This window comes from Ovis aries, chromosome 26 (assembly GCF_016772045.2).
Source record: "Ovis aries strain OAR_USU_Benz2616 breed Rambouillet chromosome 26, ARS-UI_Ramb_v3.0, whole genome shotgun sequence".
In the NCBI taxonomy this organism is placed as follows: Eukaryota; Metazoa; Chordata; class Mammalia; order Artiodactyla; family Bovidae; genus Ovis; species Ovis aries.
The window spans coordinates 30,423,089-30,450,857 of NC_056079.1; the positions used below are offsets into that span (position 1 = coordinate 30,423,089).

The 27,769-nt window shown below is 41.6% G+C and overlaps 1 protein-coding gene across 7 annotated transcripts in view; it reads left to right on the forward strand.

Annotated features, from left to right (window-relative positions):
• UNC5D (unc-5 netrin receptor D) overlaps positions 1-27,769 on the forward strand; it is a 638,805-nt gene that overhangs the window by 596,285 nt on the left and 14,751 nt on the right. For all 7 annotated transcript variants that reach the window (XM_004021770.5, XM_042241215.1, XM_042241214.1 and 4 more), the window contains 3 exons: positions 5,486-5,635; positions 13,579-13,743; positions 22,185-22,363. In XM_004021770.5, the coding sequence (XP_004021819.1) occupies positions 5,486-5,635; positions 13,579-13,743; positions 22,185-22,363 (494 nt within the window). The remainder of the gene's footprint in view (positions 1-5,485; positions 5,636-13,578; positions 13,744-22,184; positions 22,364-27,769) is intronic.

Below are 27,769 nucleotides of genomic sequence, written 5' to 3' on the forward strand. Positions count from 1 at the left end.
GTACCTGGCCAGATAGTGGCCCCACCAAAAAGAAAAAATAGAGGATTTTAATCAAACACACACTCTTCATTTTCAGCCAGGCTTCCTTCTCTTCTGGGCTTCCCCGGTAGCTCAGTGGTAAAGAATCTGCCTACCAGTGCAGGAGACAGGGGTTCAGTCTGGGTTGGGAAGATCCCCTGGAGGAGGAAATGGCAACCACTCCAGTATTCCTGCCTGGGAAATGCCATGGACCAAGGAGCCTAGCGACAGTCTGTGGGGTCGCAAGGAGTCAGACATGACTTAGCAACTAAGCAACAACGATAGCCTTCTCCTCTGCCCCCTGCAAGGCTGCTATGCTTGCTTCCCATTTGCTCTGAGGATAGTTCATCCGAATCCTTGTAGCAACTTCTTTGAATGACAAAAACAAAATACCTCATGCACCTTGGTAAGACATAATTAATTTAGTTTCAGATATTTGAAGATATGTTAAATCTAAAACCATCTCTATAGAGAATGAAATCAGGTCAGATAAGCTTTATTAAAAAATAATTATAATAAATGCCATCTGCCCGAAGGTGAGAAAGGGACCAATGACTTCCTGCTCCTGTGTTTCTGTAATAATTAGAGCTGCGATTTTATGTTTGTGTGTTTGACATTGCTGCTTTTGATGAATTCAAACCAAAGGTTGCAGAATGGTGATTTATTTTCAAAACTGTAATATGCTAAGACTTAAATTTCTGTTATCGTGTTTATGTTATGTTCTCTCTCTCCCCACACACACGCACAAGTTCAAACAAACCTTGACAGAGGGAAAGCAGGAATTAAGCACTTGCCATATCTTAGGGGGGAAAAAATGAAAAGAAAAAACAACTAACGTTTTTCTCCGTTGCTTCCAGCACTCCTCTGCAGGACCCCCTTGGTCCTCATTACTTACTTGGCATTAATGTGGATTTAGAATCTAATTTCAAAGGATTTCCTCCAGATATAGTTCTTGTGTTTATCAATAATGCAACCTTGGGAAATATTGTTCACGTACAGCATTTAAAGGAAAACACCACGGCGACATCATTTCTGTATGTGTATGTGTGTGCTTAAGTTCAAACAGTTTTGTCTCATAAATATGTAAATTCAGCCTGCCTGTTTTAGTATCCCCGAAGCACACCTGAATGTTGCTGCCTGTCGTATTAAATCAACATCAACGGCTCAGTGAGACACACAGCACAGGTTTCTCCTGGCCACAGCTCCCAGCCCTGGATGACTAGCAACCCCCCATGTGAGATGATGGAATAGAGGAGTTAGAAAAACCGCCGGCCACAGCCTTTCGGTACATTTTCTATACAAGCAAGCAGCCAGACCCTACTTTCTAATTTAATTAACACAGGTGTCAATTTAACAGTAAATCCCCAGAGATTTAACAAAAAATCCTTGCCATATAGGAGGCAGAAAGAATCAGATGGATATCAGACTCCACTCTTGGGGTGATTCTTCCGTGTGAATGACTCAGAAGTAGCTCAATACAGCTGTTAGTACCACTGATTCATCTCAAACCTGGCTGGATATGAGCATCATCTGAGAAGTATTTAAAAACACAGATGTCTAGGCCCAGCCCCCAAGCAAAACACAGTAGGTTAAAGGGGTGCAATGGGGAGTTATGGGTTAAATGCAATTTCTCCTATTTGGAGAGAGTTTTAAAGCTTCTACTCTGAAGCCAGTTGTGCCTTTATAGATACATCAACTCGGTGATTAGTTCTTTATTGGGTTTCTTTGTTTTAATAATTGTTTTGTTACACAATAGCTTATAATTGCTTAATATTTTATACAAGATTACAAGACGCTTAATTGTATGTAGTTGGTTCATATGGGGGGTTCAATATGTGGAGATTAAAGTAAGCAAGCTAAAAAACAAAAGCAAACATAAATCATGGTTGTATTTAAATAGGGGCCCTAAAGGAGAAATCTTTAAGGGGTATCATTTTCCTCAGTGATAATTATAAATAGATATCTATTTTAAATGGGTTGCCAGGAGGCGCTAGGGGTAGATAATCCACCTGCCAATGAAGGAGGTGGAAGAGATGAGAGTTCGATCCCTGGGGGTTGGGAAGATCCCCTGGAGAAGGAAATGGTAACCCACTCAAGTATTCTTGCCTGGAGAATTCCGTGCACAGAGAAGCCAGGTGGGCTACAGTCCATGGGGCCAGAAACAGTCAGGCATGACTGAGCAACTAAGCCCATCCATTTAAAAAATGCTTAATATCCTCCATTCTGCATCTCAGGAATGGCTTAGATAGTATAAATAACCCTAGGGCAGAAACAGATTGACTTAGGTCATCTTTACATGTGTCTCATACCAATGAAAAATTACTTATGGGACAGTGTTAATAACCGTCTGACCTTCACATGACTCTTAAAAAATCAAGTATAGTATAGGAAAATGCAGGGAAATCTCACAGAAAAAAATACTAGGCCATATAACCAACAAGGACCTACTGTGTAACACAGAGAACTCTGCTCAATGTTGAGTGGCAGCCTGGATGGGAGAGGAGTTTGGGGGAGAGTGGATGTGTATGTGTATAGCTGAGTCCCTTTGCCATCCACTATCACAACATTGTTAATTGGCTATATTTCAATATAAAATAAAAATTTAAAATACTCGACCATGAGCAAGTATCATATACAGTGGTTCTGTCACTAACCCGTGTGACTGTAGGCAAGTCACTTTCTTGAGGGTGCATCTCCATGTTTTCCTCTGTAAATAATCGTTTTAAATCACTAAGCACCTTAAATTCCCTTCACGTGGGATAATGCTAGGTTGTTGGTAAATATTAAAATAACCTAGCTCTACACCAAGTAATGCATGACCTTGAACAAGCCACTTCATCTCCTGACTTTGGTTTATTTCTGTGTACTTTCAGGCATTAAAGAACAGGGTGCACCTCAGAGCGCCTAGCCAAATATATCAGTACTTTGACAAGTCAACACTGTTGTTACTTCATGGCTTTAATATGATTTGAATAAGCAAACTTCATATTTGCCCCCTGATTCTAATCTTGCACTAGAATGGCAAAGAAAGAAGTTAGTCTGTTACCATGCTAATGGTTTTGTTTGGCTGTAAATAAGCCCAAGTAAAAAACTGAAGCTTAAGTGACTTGCCAAAGACTACACAGAAATGGGATTAGACACCTGTGCCTTCCATTTTTGGTTTACAAGATGAATGCTGTCTTGAGTATATGTACCCCCCCAGAAGATTCCCATGCTCCCTTAAACCCAATGACATTAAACAAAAATACAAGTCCTTAGCATGGTAAGGGAGAATTCATGACTTGGCTCCTACCTTGTATTTCCCATCATCTCCAGCCATACACTTTCCACCGTAATCTTCTATCCCAGCGTGCCTTTGTGGAGAGTCCAACCAGTGTCTGGAATACTCTCCCTCCCTTTCCCATGAGTAGCCCCTGTGTTTACTCTTCTAGGTTCAGTTCAAATGTCACTTCTCTATCAATTTCCTGATTCATTCCCTGGCCTCTCTGCCCCTCTGGGTTAGGCACCTTCTCTCTTGCCTTAACCTTTGGGAATATACATATCTGTAATACTCAGGTACTATATTATACTCATATGCTCACTGTTCTAACCCTCTCTCTACACTATGAGCTCCTTGGTGTTTCATTTCTGTTCATCCAGTGCCCAGCTCAGGCATCACTCTACTGGACATTCAGTAAATCTCCAGAAAGGGGACAGAGACCAGCATCTGTAAAGACCTCAAGTCAGCATCTGGTATTAATTCTGTTTCCTCCTACCCTGCCTCTTTCCTTCCACTGTTTGCAGCCCCCATTAGACACTGGCCACCCTGCTATTATGTCTAACGCTTAGACGCACAACATAATGAATTACCTAGTACTGCCCGGTCCAGGGTAGTAATTGTCAACCACATTTGCATTTCTACACTTGAATTAAAATCAAACATTTAGTTCCTTAGTCACTCTAACCACTCTGGCTAGTGGATACCATATTAGAACACACAGATGTGAACCTTTCCCGTCACTGCAGAAAGTTCAGTGCTGACTTAGGGCCCCAAGCACACCCCTCCCACCCCAGGAGAGCTGGAGAAGATGACACTGGAATGGACCGATTTAGTCCTGAGAAAAGACACTGGCCGCCTATTAATAATTTGTGTGTACATGAAGGATAAGAGCTGGAAAGCTGCTTCTTAGAAACATTTTTATTAATGTTAAATCTATACACAGACAAGAGATGGGAAAGATAACTTATGAAGATGTTTTCACTCGCTGATAATTGAAATTTAAGTTTTATTGTATTTATAAGCCTAGCTGCCTTGCTTCTTACAATCTTTTTTAGACTCTGGGAAGATTATAGGCCATAATTAAAGGATTTCAGTTTTCCTATTTAGCCTAGCTCTGTAAGGAAATTTTAAGTCAATTAATGGTGATTTTTAAAATGAGGATTTAGGAAAATCTCTTATCTCTAGAAACGCTGAGAACCTCACCTCCCCTGCCCCACAGTAGTTTAACATTTTGTACAGTTCTTATCTGTTCTTTCACTTGTCTTATCGATAGGATTCTAAACACCACAAATTTGGAACCAATTAAATGGTTTCCTTAGAATGTATGTGAATTGTGTTTATATGAGATATAATTATAAAGATTTCTCAGTAAAAGATAAAGGAATATTTGTCTCAGGAATTTGATTATTTTTTTTTCTTCTGAGATGAAGCTGACTTGACTACTTATTTTTTCTCAGTCTTTTGGCATAACTACCATGAATGTTACTACAAATAAACATGATACATGCACTCTGCATTTATTTTGAGCTAAAGGAAAAGACTCTGATGCTGGGAGGGATTGGGGGCAGGAGGAGAAGGGGACGACAGAGGATGAGATGGCTGGATGGCATCACTGACTCGATGGATGTGAGTCTGAGGAACTCCGGAAGTTGGTGATGGACAGGGAGGCCTGGCGTGCTGCGATTCATGGGGTCGCAAAGAGTCGGACACGACTGAGCGACTGAACTCAACTGAAAGGATACATACTGGTTGATGCCTGTGTTGGGTACAAACAAGAGAACCGTAGTGGAGAGGGGCTGTGTCTCCCTTTCTCATGAAATAACATGCTGGGTCAGGTTAAGTACAAATACATCCCTTGATTATGGTGACTGCAAGATGAAATTCACACAATGGTGGAAACTCAACAATATTACAGTTTGTGTGGGTCAAAGGAGGTCTTCTAGTTTTAAAGACAGTGTATAGAAAAGCCTCAACAATACAATAATGAAGAACAATTGTTTCTTTGTGACCAGATCCTTATTTCTCAGCAGCCTGTAGCCCTTAGCCCTGGCCTTGCAAGGATAGAAGGGTATAAAAGTAGTGTGTGTCCATCATGCTGTTGCCTATTTCTGGGAGACACCTGGGAGGGAGCATACCTATCTATGGACGGAAAATGTGGAGGAAATTGTGTGCTTTATTGTTGCGCCTCTTCTTTTTCTTTTCCTGTAGGAAGTGGTTTCAGATGAAAGGCATCAAGGTGGACAACTCCTGGAAGAACCAAAGTTGCTGCATTTCAAAGGGAATACTTTCAGTCTTCAGATCTCTGTCCTTGATATCCCCCCATTCCTCTGGAGAATTAAACCATTCACTGCATGCCAGGTACTGGCCAAGTGGGTTTCCAATAGGAATAGCTTTGCTTTAATCAGCAGGCATATCTCACACCCTAGTAAGGGTACTCCTGACTTTCTTCCTCCTTTAAAACTATGGATTTCATTTCAAAACTGTCACAGATGTGTAACTGTTTGGACTACACCCAGGGAAACCTATTGTCATAAATCCATGACATAAATCCATGGATTCCTAACAAGTGGGGGAAAAGGTGCTTGCATGTCAGGTAATATGATATTTATCCTCTCTCCTGTTTAAATCACCACTCAGGATAGGTTGAAGAAGGTCATCTAACAACTTAGAGCAAGATTTCTTTGTGGATTTGTTTTAATTCATATCAGTTCATTATGAGACAGTTTTTAAGTCTTGTTCACCTATAGAATGAACTGGATATTAGGGAGAAACCTTTTAAGGGTGATCATTTTGAGTTGTAGAGAGCTCTGGCCAGCCAGGTGCGATCAAGAGATTTTGTCCTAAATAGATGAAATGCTTGCTGCCAAATGAATTGAGCAAGATGGGAAGAAGAAATCACAAATTGAGAAACAAAGAAATATTAATGCCTCTTAGAATATTTTTATGTAAAAATATTTATGTGTCATCACTCATATACCTCATTATTAGAGACTTAAAAAAATTTCAGGATGACTTAAGAGTCTCTTTGGATCGTGTTAAGGAATTTTTGAATAGTTGCTTAGCATGAAAAGATATCAACTTGTGACCTTGTCACTGAATTCAATGAAAACTTTCAGTGATAAGCATTGTTATCAGAAGCAGCCAACTGGTCTACCATTGTTTCTTAAGCCAGAGTCATCTAGGCTTCAAGAGTCAGGACATTTCCTTAACTCTGGAGCTTCTGAGAGACTGACACTGATCTGGACTCATAGGAGGCTTTCACGCTTCTCTGTTCTGCCCATCAGCATAACTTGCAGAGCCCTGTGAGTTTTTTAACCTATCTTTACAGCATTCATTAAAAAAAAGAAAGAAAACATGCACAAGATATACCAGTTTGTCAGAATGGAAATCAGTCAAATCTCAAAGAGAAAAACCTTGGCCATTCCATGAGAGTTAGATGAAAGTTGCACCATCGCTGCTTTCTACTTCTAATGTTCAGAATTTTCTAATCAAATAAGGCCATATTTTTCTGTTTACTTTTCAGACCTGTTATTACCTCAGGAGCTGCCCCTCTATGTATAGTTCTGGTGCATTCAAAACAACAAGTATCTCTCTCAGGGCCCTGAACAATTTTTTTGGATATTTAACATATTTTCTTATGGAGAGAGGTTTTCTATGAATAAATGTATTATTTATGATGTTCTAGACCTAGATGTCTCTGTTTCCCAGAAAGCAGTTTTCAAAATTTGCAGTCCAAATTGAACTTCAGGGCATTGTTAAAACAACTCCTGATAGTCATGCAAATTCGTCTGTTTTAATCTTTATTTACGGGCATTGCTTCCCTGGATCTAATGCAAGTGACTCAGCTCAAAGTAACTATGAAGTTTAATGCTTGCAGATAAAAAAAGAAATCAGATAAATAATTATAACCTCTCAGGAGCACTTAAACAACAATTCCAACACCAGGGATTCAGTGAAAGCCTCAGGTAGAAAAGACTTGGAGGAGGGCAATGTCTGCTCACCCTAGAGGATGCAACAGGGCCAGCCAAAGCCAAAGGGCACTGGCTGGCAAGGAAACCCAACCAGCTTCACTGTCAGGATGGGTTGGATTGCATAGAGGTTGTGAACATGTATAAATATTTGACTTCTATAATTGAGCATAATTTGAAAGAGTCGTGGAAAGCTGAAAAACAATTTAATTTTCTCTGCATCAGGCAGCTTGCCACTGAGGTTTCATTTCCACTTCATTTTTCTTTCCCACAAATGGCTTTCTGCTCTATTCTTCTCACCACCCTATCACCAATTTCTTTACTCCTGTGATCACTGAACTCCCCCAGTATTTGTGACTACATACTGTGCTTGGCATAATGGCCGGGTTGTGTCTGCTCAAGGCATCAGATGCATACACTTTGGGGAGGCTTTGCGTTCAGCCTGCTTGAACCTCATGGAGAGCATCATGTGTGCTGACAAACTGGGCGAGGACAATAGAGAATGGCTTTTGATTTGGCTTAGTGGACAGGAGCTCACAGAGCTCTACTGCAGAGAAAGAAAACCCCACTACTGCTGACATCACTTATAGGTCTCTCCTTCACCTGGTTAATGTCCCCATCATCTTCCAAGTCAGTGGATAGAAGGGTTAGAGTTATTGGTATGCCTGGTATCCCTGTCTTCTTATTCCTGTCTCCATTTCTTTAACTTCAAAACAGCAATCTACGAATCGACATTTTCCAATTGGTACCCAAAGCTGACTCTCTAAGAAACCTCTTTTTTTTTTTTCCATCTGGGCAAGGTGGAATTTCCCAGGCAGGGTGGCATCCAGTGCATAAAATGTTAATAACTGCCCTATGAGACACCAACCGAGAAAAATTCTTAGAATGATGTGAGGTTCGGATTAGGTTTAGAGCTACGTGATGAGAGCCTACGTATAGGAGGGCCAACTAGATTTTAAATATTGCTGGTTTCAATTCTAGAGGATGACAGTTTATGAAATGCTAGGGTAGAAACGTTATTGCTTATGAAACAAGGTAGGATGGATGAAAGGGAGGGGCACGTGAGGTTACAGGAGTTCTTAGGAGACCTGGTTACCATAGCACCCACTAACCTTGACTCAAAGAAAGAAAGTGACCCACAATGCTGGTCCTTCCAAAATAAACAGTTATGCCTAAGACTCTACCACAACAAGTGATACGCTGTTGTCCCCTTAGAAGACTCAACCACCCTCCTCGGCATGGAAATAACTCTGCTCCCAGCAGGCTCCTGGGACCCGAGAGCTCCTGAATCATCGTATCCTCTCTTCCTTGCAGACTGTGGGGGTAGAGAAGCTGTAAAATATTATAAAGCTGAATCTAATAAAATATTCATTTATTTTTTAAATCCTACAGAACACCAAGCCAGGCTGTCACCTCCGCAGGATGAAAGCAGCTGTCTTACAGCATGCTGTGTGTCTTGGAGAACCCAGTGTCTGTCTCCTGCTAGGATACGATTTACATTCTCTCCATCTGCTAGGAAACTAATTATAATGGGACTCAAAAAGAAAACATTTCCGGAATTCTTTAAACACACATAACTTTGCTACACTTTGTCCTCTAGTATTACTTTCCCCAGAATTCCTCTCAGCTCAGTGAGCATCTTGGTGTTTTGTGTTTTTGTTTTTTTTTTTTTTTGGAGGGGGGAGAATAAATGAAAGCAAAGATGATTGCCCTGGAAACGCACTAACCACAGTGCTTTTATTATTTTTAAATGTTTTGTTGAGCACCGTTGGCAGCTGCTACTCAAGTCAACAACAAAAATATTCTTTTGACACAGTCTTAAAATCAGATTTTTTTAATGTTTTGATGGTGTGCAGTAGAATGGAAAGAAAAGCAAGAGGCATTTTTGGTTTGTTTGTTTGCCAATTCTCATGTCTTTCTGCAAGAAAAGATTATGTCTGCACTGGGTCCTTCCAGTGTTCTCAGGAGAAAATACACAAAATTTAGCAAGCGACACAACAGAAGATATTTTTCAACACATCATCAGTGCCATCCATTTTTTCTTTTTTTTAACAAAGATAGTGTTACCAAAGATTCAAAGCCACTGCAGGAAATGTAGGTTTGTTGAAGAGCTGGACCTTGAATTCAGCTCTATCTCGTTCTGAAGTCCAAACATTTATATTACACTGTAATGATTCAATTTCAATTTTAGAAAACAGAGACCTCTTTGGTTAGCATAGTTAAGCAAAAGCACCTTATTTAGGCGAAGGCGTCAATGAACCATGGAGCCCTCTGTTATGCTTATTTTCACTGAAGGGAATGATACTGAGTATAAAAATGTAACATATTCACCACCATTCATTAAATAGATAGCCAGTGGGAAGCTGCAACTGAACTCCAATGAATTTTAAAAATGCACTGGTCTGGAGAAGAGTGCATTTCATGGCTAGAAGATTGAGGCTGGACAGAAGCCCTTGAAAGTCTGGCAGGGGGCTGTGTTGACGACGGCAGGCATCCTGGGGCCATTCTTGTCCCTCAGGCAAAGGGATCGTGTAATGAAAGCAAGAGTTTCCAGGTGATGTGGTGACATCAGTGATTCCACTCATGATTACAGGCTCTTCCCTGAAAAATACCAGTCAACTGCTTTCTGCTTCCATCCCAGCAAGCCCCAGCCCTCTCATTAATTCTGTGTAGTAGAGACAGAGATGGGAGGCTTGGTGAGCGGGCTACTCCAGTTAGCTATTATGAGACCAGAGAAGGGGCTCACACATGGAAACGGAAAGATTATAGAAGGACAGTGAGAGAGATGGTGATAATCCGCTCATAAGAGGTAGACTTCGGACTGCCCAGGTGGTCCAGTGGTCAAGATTCCACACTCCCAAGGCAGGGGACCTAGGTTCGATTCCTGGTCAGGGAATATTCCACGTGTTGCATGGTGTCTCCCCCCCACACACCAAAAATGGTCGACTTGTTTGAGCAAGGAAAGGCCAACTGAAATTATTTGTGCTGATTGGGGTATAATGTCAGTGATGGCTGTTAATAAAATAAAAACCGGAGATGTAACTGCTAGAGTCCTCCAGAGAAATGGCAACTGGGCGTATATGAGCAGATGAGGATTTCAAGAACTCAATCAATGGAGAGAGAAGAGCTGAAGGCTGAGATAAGAAGTAAGAGTTACCCTGGTTTGCTGAACCAGGACGCAGCAGGAGTCAGATTAGACAGCAAGGAGAAATGGCGGACCATGTATAGTATAGAAGTATCTGGTATAGAATTTGGTCCAGCTGGACAGTCATTTTTGAGTGTTTTAGGGAATGACTTCCTCTCAAGTTTGCTGGGAGGCCTGCCAATCAGGCTTCCCTGGTGGCTCAGACGGTAAAGGGTCTGCCTGCAATGCAGGAGACCTGGGTTCAGTCCCTGTGCCGGGAAGATCCCCAGAGAAGCAAATGGCAACCCACTCCAGTACTCTTGCCTGGAAAATCCCATGGACAGAGAAAGCCTGGTAGGCTACAGTCCATGGGTTCGCAAAGATTTGAACACACACTGAGCGACTTCACTTTCACCACCAATCAGCAGTGCTCTCTGTTGCTAGGAGGGAAAGAGAAGAGCTCATAATTAGGTCTCTGTATAGGAAAAGTGGGAAAGAGGTACCATTCACTGATTCTGTGCTGCTGTCTTGCTGGTATATGAGCAAGCTGTGCCCCAGCCATGGGTTTCCTTGGTGACCGTTAGCTTCATGCTTCTCCCAGCATTTGCCCTACAACAGCCTCTCTGTGGGAAAACACTAGTGAACCTTCCGGCATACCCAGCTCATCTTAGTTTCTCAAAAGACTACTTCTAACCCACTGGTGTTCCACTGGAGAATGGTTTGGGTCAAGAAAAAAATATTTTAATCAAGGGATTGATGTGCTTATAAAACCCTTGGAAAACCTGGGAGAGCCCAAGTCAGAGAAAGCCCCCAGAGATACGAGGAAATCAGCAAGTTCCATGATTTCAGGAAACCACCACAACCCTGAAGCAGACAGTTCTCAGAAGCCCCTGCAAATCTGCAGAACCCTTGAGGTTTGCTTGCTGGTACCAGAGGAACAGAAACCATGTCTGCTCCTTCCCTTCCTTCCAAATTTAAAACACGTACCTCTCATTGGCAGAATGGAAATGTGAACTCCCTGCTGGCGAGGGCCGTGAAATGTAGTTTTCCGACTTCTGGTTCTCTCTGTGTAGGGAGAACAAGGATGGGAGAGAGTTGCCTTCTTCCTAATGGCCCACATTCTGCACAGGGATAAAGTCAGCTGCAGCGTCAACATATAGACCTTCTTTGAGTCCATAGTCCATTGCCTTTCCCTTGCTTCAAGTTTAAGAACAAACAGTTGAAACAACACCCCTGCATCCCTTGCTGGGATGTGTGGTAGGGGTTAATGCCTGATTTCTTTCTCTCCTGTTTCCCAAAACTGGCTCTCCTATACTCAAGTCTTCAACAATCTAAACTCCATCTCTCCCTGCTGATCCCTCCTAGCAAGTACCCAGAAATCAGGATCTTTGAGACTTCCTACAGAGAAAAAAGAAGAAACTTGAAAGTGTATAGCTTGAAGCTCAGGGATAACCAGGGAACTCTTGGTTCCTTAAAGTGGGTAAATTGAATTCTAAACATTGCTTGTAGTCTCGTAACTCCTGCTGACACCATCACCAGTCACATTTCAGAGAATCAAAGCTCCAGACTTGATCCATCTTTTTCCACCTTTCAGCAGCAATATTGGAGAAAATTGTGTTTGTAGTGACAGGTAAAAGAGCAAATTAATGAGTCAAGGGAAAGAGAAAGAAGTGAGATGCAGTTTACTATAGGCTGGGAATATGAGGTCATTGCCAAGGACTGCAGCCTGATTCCAGCAGGAGGGAAAGACTTTCTGGTAGATGGAAGAATATCAGTGACTGATTGACCTCCACTTCACATTAATATAAACCCACATGCCGGAGACAGTTGGTGGCCAGCACTGGCTGGTCATGGGGAAAGAAGGAATATAGGTTTTATAACTTCCCCCACCCTCATTTAGTGAAATGGCTTTTGCCACTTGATTGTAAGTCCCTGTGAAGTGGAGACCAGACCTAAATTCTTACTATTCCTTTATTGTTTATCTAGTACAGTATCTGGTTATTAGAAGGCATTGTACATAAAACTGTAGCGTGGATGAATTGAATGAATGAGGAATTGACAAAATAGATTGTTCTGGGCTAACCTGTTGTGTTTGTGTCTCTGGTGTGTGTGTGTCTGTGTGTGTGTGTGCTTGTGATCCTACAGTAGGTGTTTCTTTCTGGTGTGTGAGTGAGAGAGTGTGTGTGTGTGTGATCCTGCAGTAGGCATAATTTTTATGCTGGATATATAGCAATATTATGCTTATACAGTTCAGCATGAGGCTATGGTATGGGAATAAGTTCTGGCCAGTCACTTCTTCATAATTTTCATGTACATGAGATGATCCTACCCTGGGCTTAGGTAGCAAAGAGTAGGCTTCTACTAGGAATCCTCCCATAGGAGCTGTCTAAAGAATCTTTTGTCATGGAAAAACATGGTGATTAACTTTTTTTTTTTTAATTTTTGGTTATTATTTTATTTTATTTTTTTTTCACTTCTAATCTTTTATTTTTTTTATTTTTAGTTTTTTTTTACATTCCCAAACATGAACCCCTCCCACCTCCCTCCCCATAACATCTTTCTGGGTCATCCCCATGCACCAGCCCCAAGCATGCTGCATCCTGCGTCAGACATAGACTGGCGATTCAATTCACATGATAGTATACATGTTAGAATTCCCATTCTCCCAAATCATCCCACCCTCTCCCTCTCCCTCTGAGTCCAAAAGTCCGTTTTACACATCTGTGTCTCTTTCCCTGTCTTGCATACAGGGTCGTCATTGCCATCTTCCTAAATTCCATATATATGTGTTAGTATACTGTATTGGTGTTTTTCTTTCTGGCTTACTTCACTCTGTATAATCGGCTCCAGTTTCATCCATCTCATCAGAACTGATTCAAATGAATTCTTTTTAACCGCTGTGATTAACTTTTGATGGTCTTCTTTCTCACTGTGTGTGTCACCAAGTGAAATCTGAGCTCTTGCAGCGTGGTTTTGGAATTCGAATGTTATCAATTGGAATTGACATTAATTACTTTTGTGCTGCCTGGCATATGCTAGGACATTATTTCTACAACAGTTCCACCAGAGTTGCTCAGGCAATTATCTCTGCTGCCATCCCCATCATCATGATCATCCTAATTATTGTGATTAGGTCTGTCCTGCGCCCCACTCCTCTCAGCCGGGCTCTGCACATCCCAGCCCTCTCCTCTCCCCTCTGTCCCCCACAGGAAGTCCCATTCTCCCGCGTGTGGTGCAGTAACCGGCAGCCCCTGCACTGTGCCTTCTCCCTGGAGCGCTACACGCCCACCACCACCCAGCTGTCCTGCAAAATCTGCATCCGGCAGCTCAAAGGCCATGAACAGATCCTCCAAGTGCAGACGTCAATCCTCGAGGTGAGTCCTTGGTCTCCAGGTCACTTGACCTGTTTCTAAAGCCCATTATATACCTATCTTAGTTGTGCTATATGTATACCATGAAAGAGATTCAAAATGCACTCACTCTTTTAATCCTCATTACTGATAAGGGAAAATCAACTTTTTCGCAGGCTGAAGAATTGAACTGGACCTGGAAACATAACCCATTAGAGCATAGGCTCTGCGAAGGGGCCTTTGGGGAAGGAACTGGTCCAGGGCTTTTTATACACAAAACCACAACCAATCGAACAGTTCATGGTAGACCTGGAATCAGCTGAGATTCATTATTGAATTGAGACACATACCATAAGAAAACACAAGGTCACCATTGGGCTGCTTTTCTGCCAGTTCTGATGAGTTTCTGGAAGTCAGTTTCCCCATCTGTTATTACATTTTCAAGGCTTTGTTTCCTTACTGTCTTATAATTTTTTGATACCCTTTAGGATCAGGGTTCTACACATCCGCATTTCCATGAAGCCTAGATTTCATCAGTACAGTGAGACAGGACTGATAATAATCTCACTCTCCGAAGTAAGGGCATAGTGCAGAAAGGGATGAGACCTTGTTCAGGGTCACATGACTGCTCAAGGGCAGAGTTAGAATGGGAATCAGAGGAGAAGTCACTCGGGAACTTGTACACTGCCATGGCTTTGATTGGCCCTAAGCCACTGAATGACTCCACGGCTCTGAGCTTCAGCTGATTGAGCAGACTATGGCCTTTCCTCCTGAATGGGTATTTCAGCAGGGGAGAGTAGTTGAAGAGCAGAATCGGGAGCTGATGACACCTTATTTGGCAATTTCAAGGTAATCCCTGGCTAGTTTAGAAAAACACACACTGTTTTGTTCATCTTAGAACATGTACATGTATATACACATATGGGCTTCCCTGGTGGGTGTGTTAGAGTCCACCTGCCAATACAGGAAATGCAGACTTGATTCCTGGGCCAGAAAGAGCCCCTGGAGAAAGGAAATGGCAACCCGCTCCAGGATTCTTGCCTGGGAAACCCCATGGACAGAGGAGCCTGGTGGGCTACAGTCCAGGGGATTGCAGAGTCAGACAGGACTTAGTGACTAAACATCAACATATATACATATTCGTACACTTTTATGTCTCCATATGTAAATAAGACATGTTCATCCGTTCACGCTTAGCAGAAGGTTTAACACCTTTTGTATCTGTACCAATCTCAGGTTTTGATTTTTCTCAAAACATGTAGTCTGCATAGCATCACCACTTCTCTCCATTATCACTGCATTTCATTATTTATGCAAAATGAGCATTGCTAATTCCCCCAAATAGTTTCCTCTGAAATGCGATGGCTTTCCAAAGGAGTGTGCCTCAAAACTGATAGCTGTTTTAACTGACATGTTTCTACCATATTTGCATTCGTTATTGCCAATTAGCACTATGCGCTAAGGTAGTCCTCGTGGGGAAGGTAGATGCAGAAACCTCAGGTGAGATATATTTAGAGTCTCTTTTTTGAACGGTCATGGCATTTTTAACACAATACATTTCAAACTAAAACACAAATCATATGGGAGTTAGTTCTAAAATAAAAAGCAACTCTGAGAAGAGCTGCATTTCAGAATGAAGAGTGAAAGGCAGGACATAAAGGTGCCACTGATGAAAATTTCCATAAGTATCTATTAACGGGTCAACAAAAGAATTCCAGGTTTAAAAGGTGTTTTTACTTTCTAAGGCATCCAGATACTGAAAATCAGTTTCAGCTATTACAAGATGTTTGTGTAAAAGAAATGTAATAAGGTTGATACTACATCCTGGTACCTTTGCATCTTGCTTAAATAAACTCTAAAAGTTGATGGAGAGAAAATGAGCTAATAAAGTTAATCTTCTTGACTCTCCCATTCTGATGCTTCGCAAAGTTTACAGTCACTTTGGAAAGCCTTAAAGAACATGACATCACCATCTTTCTTGATAAAAGGAGGCAAAAGTATAAGAATAATATTTAGATATTCAGTGTTGGACTACAGCTCTCTGATTTGTAGGCTGCTGCTCTTAAGAAGCTTCATTAACTTGCTTGATCCTATGAGAATCGTTTCATTAATAATTTTAAGTGTCCCTGCTGAATTTTGGCCCAGTTCATCCGCATTTCTTTCTACCAGACTATTTCTTAGGCAGATCTCACTGACCATCATTTTCAATGTCAGAAGAAAATTAATTTTTAAAAGCCACTATATCTCAGGTCCTATTTCATAGGCTGTCATGTATAATGGTCAGAATTCTGTAGGTTAGTGTTATACCATCACAATTTTAAACAATCTCAAGGAAGTCAGCCTTCTTATCCAAGATCACAGAGTGAACCAGATGAGTAGCCAGACTTCCCAGCTGAGACACTTGACTTTAAGATCAAAGTCTGGCTTTCTATTCAGTACTACATCCGGCTCCCAATCAAGGGGGTTTAATTTATTAGTCCTAACCATAGGCCTTGTCCATAATACAAGCCCCCTCTTTTAAGGGCTTAGGCAGTAGTGACAAACATTACAACATCAGCATTTTTCCCTAAGTCTAAGTAGATGAAAATTAGAAGGTTCTTTCCTCAAGACTGAAGAAGAATGAGATGCATCTGTTTGTCTGTTGGGCTGGAATTAAGTATTCGTTCTGCTGATCTTCAGGAACAGAATTGATTCCCTACATAGACGTCTGTTTGCAAAACAGACGTCAAGATCATCTTGACTGAATGATCACTCAAGGTCCTTCCAACCCTGGGACTGTCTCATCGCTGAGAAAACACACATCTGGTGGTATATCTGGGATTAAAAAACATCTTCTCCCTAAAAATGATTTGGTTTTTATGGTAGACGGTTCAAAGTAAATGAAGATAAAGTTCTGAGAAAGTTGGGAATACCTGGAGTGAGGCAGGATATATTCAAGACATGGGTCTATATCAATCAGTGAGGCAAAATAATAGATAAATTGTTAAAATGCATCATATTTCATGGTCACTACACTAATGCAGAAAGATTCTGTTAGGTGGCTTTAATAAGTTAGTAATAGGCCATCATTGATTAATAATAATAATAGAAGTAAAACTTTGAAGCTTCCAACAGATGTCTTTGAAATATGTACTTAAATATCCACCCCCCAAAAAAATAATTCCCACATATCTAGGCTCAGAGCTCCTCCTTCCTACCCTAATTTACAATAGAACCATGAGATAAAAGATACATATATGTGTGTGTGTGTGTGTGTATAAACATTGATTTTAAATTAATTAATGCAGTGAGCGTCTTCATTTGAAGACATTTGGTTCTTTCTGCTCGGCCCCACATCCATCATGTCCCTTCATGCCTCTTATCTAAATGGCTTTCCAAACATAATCATTTATATCACTCAAATTTAAAAAGTATTTCAGTGATTAAGGTAATATATCTTTTCTGTTCTTTAGAGTGGCCATTATTATGTCAGTCTTTAGAAGCAGGTTGGTTCTCCTTAAATTAACCCAACTAAATCACCTAATGATGATCACTAATTGATACTCTATAAAGCAACAGTATTGCCAGTCTTCAAACTGGTGTGTGTTCTGTGTGCTTAGTCAATCAGTTGTGTCTGACTCTTTGCAACTCCATGGACTGTAGCCCACCAGGCTCCTCTGTCCATGGGGATTCTCCAGGCAAGAATACTTGAGTGGGTCGCCATGCCCTCCTCCAGGGGATCTTCTTGACCCAGGGATCAAACCCAGGTTTCCCACATTGCGGGTGGATTCTTTACTGTCTGAGCCACCAGGGAAGCCCCGTGGACTGAAGCGAAATAATTTTGCTAATATTGAACAGAAGGGAAGAATCCCCAAGTCATTTATTTCCTCATTCCTTATTAATATAACAATATTAAAGAATCTATCTTTTGGTAGAAACAACTTAAAATGGGAATCTTGCATGTTAAAATTTTCCCTTCAAGCAATGCTGTTATCTTTCTTCCAAAAGTGGTGGGGGATGATTTGTCTGTTACAAAGTCGACAGAATATTTGGAATTCCTCCCTGATTTACAGCTCCTGCATTAACCAGGTAGCAGCAGCTTATCTCTTATGTGCAGAGCATGAAAATCTACTGTTCCTCTGCATATTCAATTTAAACCATCAGAAGATGGAGCCACTGGATTCTTCTTAGTTGGCCCAGATGTCTTTTAGAATGCATCACAAATATTATGTAAAGTGTCATCCGTACACTTGGGAAATATTTACATTTCAAAACTTTGAGGGACAGGGGGGCCCGTTTATTAAAGTGTACTAAGCAGAAAAAAATACTTATTTTTAGAAGTCTCATGTAATATTTTATTCACCCTCAAATCATACCACTCTGTCCATTTTTTCCAGAAGACTTTATGTATTGAGGTGGTCTTTCTTCTGCCAACAGGAAAGACAGAGCTTGGTTGAATTGGTCCAATCATAGATGCCATGAGGGCATCTGTCTCTTGTCATGTTTTGGCATGGATACCCCATTCCATTGGCAAGCCACCTTTTCACATGTTATCACTCTTCAGTGCCATTTTTACAACGACAACTACCATATTATCTCATAGAGAATTCCTTTCATTCTCCCTGTGGTTTTTACTATTCATTTTAAGGACATTTTCCTGCCTTAAGTCAGGAAATATTTAAAGAAACTATTCCCACTTGATTTGCATTATTAAAAGCTAAAAGAAATTTTACACACCATGATAAAAAGTGGTATATCTTGCAACCTATTTTATGCAGTAAGAAGTCTGAGGTAGTTTATTTTATAAACATCTTAAATATCGGAAAGGAACTGGCTACTCTGCCAGAAATAAGCACTTATCCAGTCAATTTCCGTTCATTCAACAGCTACCCATCCTTCAAGGTCAACTCAAATGAAGTCCTCTTACTCTTTTTTTTTTCATCTTTATTTTTTAAATCCTTTTTTTTAACTTAAACATCCTATTTTACATTGGAGTATAGCCAATTAACAATGCTGTGATAATTTCAGATGAACAGCAAAGGGACTCAGCCATACATAGCCATGCATCCATTCTCCCCTAAACTCCCCTCCCATCCAGGCTGCCATATCACATTGGGCAGAGTTCCCTGTGCTCTACAGGAGGTCCTTGTTGGTTATCCATTTTAAATATAGCAGTGTGTACATGTCCATCCCAAACTCCCTAACTATCTCTTCCCCCCATTCTTCCCCCTGCTGCTGCTGCTAAGTCGCTTCAGTCATGTCCGACTCTATGCGACCCCATAGACAGCAGCCCACCAGGCTCCCCCATCCCTGAGATTCTCCAGGCAAGAACACTGGAGTGGGTTGCCATTTCCTTCTCCAATGCATGAAAGTGAAACGTGAAAGTGAAGTCGCTCAGTCGTGTCTGACTCTTAGCGACCCCATGGACTGCAGACCACCAGGCTCCTCCATCCATGGGATTTTCCAGACAAGAGTACTGGAGTGGGTTGCCATTGCCTTCTCCGATTCTTCCCCCTAGCAACCATAAATTCGTTCTGAGTCTCCTTTCTGTTCTGTAAATGAGTTCCTGAAGTCCTACTTTTAATTCTTGAAGTAAATGCTAATATCACTCAGCATTTTTCCGAACCACTCTGCCCTGTGGGTTCTTGGTAGCTATTATGATGCAGGGTAGTGTAGTGAAGTAAGTCCTGGTAAAGGTGTTAGGGTATCAGAATTCTAGTTTCAGCTCTGGTAACATCTATCTGGGTGACTTCTACCAAAGTTTATAACCTCTGTGGAGTCTATTTTAAAAATGCTAGAGACTGTTTAGGAGCCTGGGGGAAGTCCAGTAGTACCCAAGGTCACTGAGCTAGAAAATGGAAACTTGTACCTCAAAGCAAGACCTTTTTGACTCTGAAAACCACACTTTTTCTGTTTATGCTAACTCAAAAACTGGAAGAATTTGGATGAGCATTGTTCTATAATGGTCCAGGGATTAAAAGTAAAACAAGTAGAATTTGTTGAATCTGGTAACATGTATTTTTAATTTCCAAGAACAAGATATAGTATGTCGCATTTCTCAGATGTAGTTGACCATGGGACTGCTCTTTCTTGGAACATCTTCTGAGATGCTCTGTGGGAATGCTGGGTTAAGGCACTGGATTCCAAAACACAGCCCCCCCAAAGGTCACTATCCTAAATGTTTACAGAAAAACTCTATATACATATATATATATATGTATGTATATATATATATAATCATTCTTTAATAAGACCTTTGCATGAACCAGTTTCCTCAGTTAACAGATTTTTGAAGATATAAAACTCAGCAAGCCTGAAGTCATATAGCTGTGTGAGCCTGGACACTAGCAGACAAGTGCTACTGTGGCTGTGATGTCCACAGTAGGAAGATGTGTAAGTTTCAGAAAAAGCATCAGGGGAAGTCACGGGGCAGTTCAGGAAGGGCATGAAAGGTCAGCACAAGTTGACAAGTTCCTAATGCCAAGGAGAGTTTCTTGGGGTTTAAACAGAAATTGAAAGACGCTTACTCCTTGGAAGAAAAGTTATGACCAACCTAGATAGTATGTTCAAAACAGAGACATTACTTTGCCAACTAAGGTCCGTCTAGTCAAGGCTGTGGTTTTTCCTGTGGTTATGTATGGATGTGAGAGTTGGACTGTGAAGAAGGCTGAGCGCTGAAGAATTGATGCTTTTGAACTATGATGTTGGAGAAGACTCTTGAGAGTCCCTTGGACTGCAAGGAGATCCAACCAGTCCATTCTGAAGTAGAGCAGCCCTGGGATTTCTTTGGAAGGAATGATGCTAAAACTGAAACTCCAGTACTTTGGCCACCTCATGCCAAGAGTTGACTCACTGGAAAAGACTCCGATGCTGGGAGGGATTGGGGGTGGGAGGAGAAGAGGACGACAGAGGATGAGATGGCTGGAAGGCATCACTGACTCGATGGACGTGAGTCTGAGTTAACTCCGGGGGTTGGTGATGGACAGGGAGGCCTGGCGTACTGCGATTCATGGGGTCGCAAAGAGTTGGACACGACTGAGCGACTGAACTGAACTAGTCCCTTTACCCAACCTCAGATTTGTGTTTTAATTTCCCTTTGTATTGGTTTTCTTTTGTTGCATAACAAATTACCACACATTTATCAGAAAAAAACACCCATTTATTGCCCCAGATTTTTTGTAGGGCAGAAGTCTAGGCATGGCCTAACTGGTTTCTCTGATCAGGATCTCACAAGGCCGAGGTCAAGGTGGTGGTGGGAACATATTCTCATCTAGAGCTCAGAGGGTTTTTTCTATGTTTATTAGGGTTGTTGACAAATTCAGGTCCTTTGGACTGTAGGACTGAAGTCCGCTTTTTCTTACTGGCTGTTAGACAGGGTTCACTCACAGCTCCTAGGGAACACTCTCAGGTCCTAGCCACATATCCCCAGCCCCAGCTCCCAACCATAGGCAGTTCACAGCATGGCTGTTTGCTTTCTTCCAAGCCACCAGGAGAGATACTTGTGGATAAGAGCTGTATCTTTTCTCTCTTAAGGGCTACTTGATTAAGTCAGGTCCACTCAGCAAAATCTCTTAGTCAATTCATAATCAACTGATTAGGGATGTTAGTCATATCTGAAGAATTCCTGTTGCCTTATAATCCATCATAATCATAGGAGTGATTCAAAATACTCTTCAGGCCTTAAAATTCTGTTAGTCCATATGAAACTTTCAGCAACTGTTCCAACGTGATGGATAGATGTGTAATTTCACATTGGATATGATGAACTAACTGCCATGATGCACTGAAATAACAAATCCTCACTGGACAGCTCTAAGTCAGAAGAGTGGGCATTCCAGCAAGCGGGAGCTCTCCAGCCTGGACCACTCCACCAGCTAATGCACATCTCATCACTGACTCATGGCTGCCTCCTATTTTACCAAAGCAATTTCATTCTGAAAGAAGACCAAAATATTTACTATAGAATCACATGTTAGGATTGGGAGAAACACAAACTTGAAAATGATCAACATACAATCAGTTCCCCCTTGTAGCTTTCCTGACATGCGGCTTCCCAGCCAGCTCCTATGATCAGCCCATTCTCTGATCAGCTCTGACTTTCAGAAGGTCTCCTTACAATGAAGTGAAATCTGTCACTGGGTACCTTCTTCTGACTGATTCTAGATTTTTTTCTCTTACATTGAGAATATTTTTAAAAATCTAATGATATTCTCAGCTGAGACCTCCTTGGATATAGGAAGCTGAAGGTTGTGACTCCCCTGAGTGGAAGAGCCTGCTGTAAATCTCCAGTTGACAATTTACTAAGCTACTAGAGACGTTATTTACTATGTTAGAAGAGAGAGAGCTTGTCCATGTATTTTATAGACTCCATCATGGGCAAGCATTTTTTGCATATGTGTTAACACAGCTTTTCTCAAAAAAACAAGAGTGTTGATCAGCAATGCTGCTACTTAGCTCTGATCCTGTTTTCTTTGTTTTGTTTATAGAGTGAAAGAGAGACCATCACTTTCTTTGCACAAGAGGACAGCACTTTTCCTGCACAGACTGGCCCCAAAGCCTTCAAAATCCCCTACTCCATCAGACAGCGGATTTGTGCTACGTTTGACACCCCCAATGCCAAAGGCAAGGACTGGCAGATGTTAGCACAGAAAAACAGCATCAACAGGTAACTGGGGGCAACTGCTAAAAGAGGATTTTACTAAATGAACTTGAAAAATAGAATGGGTTGGGTATATCCATGTAGTTTCCAGGCCCTGATATCCGTATGGATTCCTCTGGCCATATTTCATGTGACATTTGGTCAAGGAAGTGGGAGAAGGGCAAAAATACGACAAGTGTGTGTGGCCGTTCCCGCCACCACACTCCACCTTGGGGGATGTCACGGGAAAGTCTTACTTTGGTCCTGATCCCATCTACAAGTTTGCTAACTGGGCTGCCGTTATGGGGCTTTAGATTGTGTCGTCTTGGTACTGGTGAGGGAGCTCAGAGTCTTGAATCCAAGAACCAAGTTGCTCACACCTCCTCTCCCTACTAGGGTAACCTTTAGCATTATTTAACCCCTACTAAGGATATGCTCAGGCTTTCCTGGAGGCCCAGTGGTAAAGAATCTGCCTGCCAATGCAGGAGACCTGAGTTCAATCACTGGGGTCAGGAAGATCTCCTGGAGAAGGAAATGGCAATCCACTCCAGTATTCTCGTCTGGGAAATCCCATGGGCAGAGGAACCTAGCAGGCTGCGTCCATGGATTGCAAAAGAGTCAGGCATGACTTAGCAACTAAGCAATAACAAAGGATCTGCTCAGCCTGAAGAACTAGGTGCCTGAATATAAAAAAGGAAGTTTGAGATGATACTTCCCAGGTCTGAAGGCAGAGGGCTTTAAAATAGGCAAAAGATTACATGGGCCCCACCTGTGAGTCTGCTGCTTAAACCAACCATTAGTCGTTACTGGGCTAATGTTGTGGTTGAGTTGAAAGTAAACTAGAGAGATTCATTAAGGGACTGTCTTACTTTGAGGAGAAAAAGCAGGGGTGAGTCTGTTCAGAGCAGCACTGATGAGGAGGCAGCGTTGGGCTCAGCTTGAGGAATGGTAGGGAAAAGGCACTGACGAGTCGCATATCCTGTCGCCTTACCCACCTCGCAGGCCCAGAATGAAAAGAGAACAAGTTTTGCCAGCGCCGTTTGCTTTCCCTTCCCTTTGTGTCCCTCCCCCACTCCACTCTGGAGACAAAGCCTCATTTTTCTTACTGTTTGGCCTACTCTGTCATTTCCATTTTTTGTTCTTTGTTTTTACAGACATCTTACCTGCCTCTCTCTTCTCTGCAAGGCAGGTAGATGTCTGCCGAGAAAGGGTAGAGGGCCATTCCCTGTTTCAAAGAGATCCAGAATCCAAGAATGAAGGGGCCAACTAGAGAGCAGTCAGAGAGGAAAATCAAGAGAAAACGGAATTGACAGAGACAGGCCTGAGAAGAACACATTCTTGAAAAGGCAGATATTGAAAATGAGAGAATACAAAAATGGATGCGTGTACAGGAGGGAAAAAATTAGGTTGACTTTTTCCCAGCAGCTTTGATAAAGGGTGAGATGTGTCATGTATAACTCATGAACACCATGACTGTGACAGTTTCACTTTCTGATCAGTGTGGGGACAAGAATGAAAAACTTACCCAGAGAATAGAATATGGTCTTAAAAAAAAAAAAAAGAAAGAAATGAACTTTGGGCAGGCACTCAAAAGCTCTGTACAGCAATCCTGGTTCTGCAGCTCATGTAAGTCTGCCCCCGACACATCACTGATCACCCCTATAATACTTTTTCTACAGATGCAATTCATAGAATTCAAACTACATTAACTCGCTAATCCATTCTGGCAATAAGAGTTTATGATTTTTAATTCACCATTTACAAGAAAATAATTGCCACAAAATATGAACATGCCCATGGATGCTGTCATTAATTTGCTAAATGAGCGTGCGCATGTCCCTGCCTTGTTCATTTTTTTTCTCCACTTAAGAGTAAACACATGAGAACTACAAGGACTGCCTCCAAAGTCATCAATTTCAGACCTTGTACAGCAGGGAAAATGCATCTCAAACTGGGAGACTAACGTGGACATCCTTTTGTGTCTCGGCTATAATGAGCAATAACAGCTACACAGGGGCACGCTGTCCCCTCCAATGTCAGGGTCAAAACACAAGAACATTTGGTGTGCCAGTTTGCTTTTGTTTGCTTCTGTTTCTCCTTGAAAACCCTTTCTCTAGGAAAGCTGAAATGTCCTTAACATCCAAAATTCAAATAACCTACTCTGGAAAGTTCCTACCATAGTTTCAAGAAAATCTCCATTTTCAGTCAATTTTAGTAAGTAAATGTTAGTCACTCAGTCATGCCCAACTCTTTGCAACCCCACAGAGCATATAACACACCAGGCTCCTGTCTCTATGGAATTCTCTAGGCAGGAATACTGGAGTACGTTGCCATTTCCTTCTCCAGGGGATCTTCCCTACCCAGGGATCAAAACCAGGTCTTCTGCATTGCAGGTGGATTCTTTACCACCATCTGAGCCTCCAGGGAAACCTGAATATATATATGAAAGTGCGTGTGTGTGTATCTATATATATATGTGTGTGTGTGTGTGTATGTGTATGTGTGTGTACATATATACACACATGTATACATACACACATATATATCTTCTCCAGCATGGGAAGAAACATGTGACAGGTGAAGGATATTTTCAGATGTAATTTGTTAAAACTTCTTGTTGCATAATCTGAAATCACTGATCTTGCTCTCTTAGGGTTACAAATAATAGAGTCCTTATTACATTACATAATCATCAGTTGCTAGTGTGATCATTAATGTGTGTTAAAACACAGAAATCTGACATTGTCGACAGGCCAATATCATTGGGTAAGAAAGCTGTTCTGTAGCTTAAGATTTCATCAACCCTGGTATCACAAAAGATCATCACAAGAGTCACTCTTCTGTTAAGGAATTCACCTACCTCTGTCTTATGACAGCATCTTTACCTGACTCTCCCCTTCCTTTCAGTTTCCAAAAGTGAAAAGTTAGTACAGCAACAGCCCTCAAACCATAAAGGAAGCGTTTCAAACGGAGTGGAGAGAAACAGTGGCTGTTATCATGTTGCCAGTGAAAACATTCTCCTCCTTTTGGTAAATGCAAATGTCACTGATGATAATTTGCCTTTTTGTCAAACAAGTGCCTACTTAGATCTGAATAGGAAAGAAGATACATGAACTAGTAAGTTAAAGGCTTAGACTGTGAGACATGTCGGGGGGTTGGGAGGGGGGGCATGCTGTAAGGCAACACAGGTGGCCTTGCAACTTGCCTGGCATATGGATCACGATAAATAAGCCACACAGCCCAGCAAAGAATGTCATCGTTAACAGCTGCAATTACAGATTCTGTGAGCAAACTATTACTCAGAGTCCATACTTACTGCATTTTCAGAGCTGAGATTGCACTTTTATTCTACAAATCCAGCTGCAATAATTCTCCACTTAAGTGCTCTTGGCCACAGCTGATTGGTAGGTGGGTGGGACTAATAAAGAATTGATCACATAGGAGTAGAGGGTAGGGACCTTTGCTGAGAACTAAACTAAGTAATATCAGAAACTAACTGCTTCAGCAGAAGTACTCACCCATATTTAAATTTCCATAGCATTTTGTATTTTTATGATACTTTTTAAAATTACAGTTAGATATACCTAGATAGTACTTTCTGCTGCTGCTGCTATTGCTAAGTCACTTCAGTCGTGTTCAACTCGGTGTGACCCCATAGACGGCAGCCAACCAGGCTCCACCATCCCTGGGATTCTCCAGGCAAGAACACTGGAATGGGTTGCCATTTCCTTCTCTAATGCATGAAAGTGAAAGTGAAGTTGCTCAGTCATGCCGACTCTTAGCGACCCCATGGACTGCAGCCTACCAGGCTCCTCTGTCCATGGGATTTTCCAGGCAAGAGTGCTGGAGTGGGTTGCCATTGCCTTCTCCATTGTACTTTCTACATCTGGGAAAATCAAGAAATTTGCCCTGAATGAATAACACGATCTTTTTCTTTGGATAGTATGCTGTGCTGTGCTTGGTCGTTCAGTCATGTTTGACTCTTTGCAACCCCATGGACTGTAACCCACCAGGCTCCTCTGTCCGTGAGGATTTTCCAGGCAAGAATACTGGAGTGGGTTGCCATGCCTTTCTCCAGGGGATTTTCCCAACCCAGGAATTGAACCAGGGTCTACTGCATTGCAGGCAGGTTCTTTACCAGCTGAGCTACCAGGGAAGCCCTTGGATACTATACTTGACCTTAAAATCTTCCCTAATAGAATTGATATGAATAAGCATCAAAGGATTTTGAAAGTTGGTCTCAAAAGAGAATTTAGCTATTATTATGGAAGATTCCTGTCTTTCCCCTCAGTACCTGAAATTCTACTATTAGGTCATTCTTCTTTAAGACTTCATGATGATCATATTCCAGAAATCCTTGTGAAAACACAGCAGCGTGACCAAGTTGCTATGGGAACAGATGCTGGATAAAGTGCATGAGATACAAAAGGGTGAGGAGAAGGGAAGCAGCCAGAATGGAAGAAAGGATTCCAAGATGAAATGGAGTAGATAAATTACACTTTATTAAGAGTTTCTCATAATAGTATACTTCTTTGAAGTACTGCTGGAGAAAGGTATTGCTCATCAGTCAGCTGTGTGTTCAATTGTACTTTGGATGTTAATGTTTTTAGATGATGGTGTAGAAACTGTAAGCGAATGACATTTCTCAAGCCTCGTGGCTGATCAGTGGTGCTATGATAACTTGTTTTTCCACCAGATCTTTTAACAGGACCTCTAATGAGAAGCAGAATTTTCTCACGTTGAGGTCACATCCTTTTATTCCCTCTACCCACCCTGTTAATTGGATGCACAGGAGCAGTGAAATGGCCAGAGGGCAGTGGGGAAGGACAGAGGAATGTCACAAGACAGCTTATTAATCTATCTCTGAATAACTTGAGAATTCACTAAAAGTGGAACAGGCCCAGTGCCAGCTTTCTTTTGGGGGTAAAGGAAAGAGGAGGAGAAAAGAAAAAGTGATCACAAAATATATACAGAATGCCTGCTTCACAGCAGACTACCAAGTATGGTCACTCAAGGACCCGTGAGACTTTATTTTCACTCTTGTGTTGGGGGATTTGCTAGGATTACACCAAATGAAACTGTCTGGGTTTTGCAGGCTAGCGGTTAGAAAACACATCCTTAACCTTTAAATAATAAAGACAGTGCGAGGCTGCCATTTCAGAAAAAAAAAAAAGCAATCCTCATAACTCTAAGGTAAATTAATACATGGGGAGATAGAATTCATGACACAGGTCCTTGGAGGCAAAGTATGATAAACCTCAAATCACATTTTCTGGTTCTGGCCCAATAGACCTTTGCCGAGTTTGCCGAGTCTGAATTTGAAGAGCCCTCAGTGTGAAGCCAGAGAGACCCAACACAGCCAAGTGGTGGGTGTTCAGGCTTCATCCCAGTTAAGGTAATGACTCATGAAACTGCCTACTAATACGAATCTGA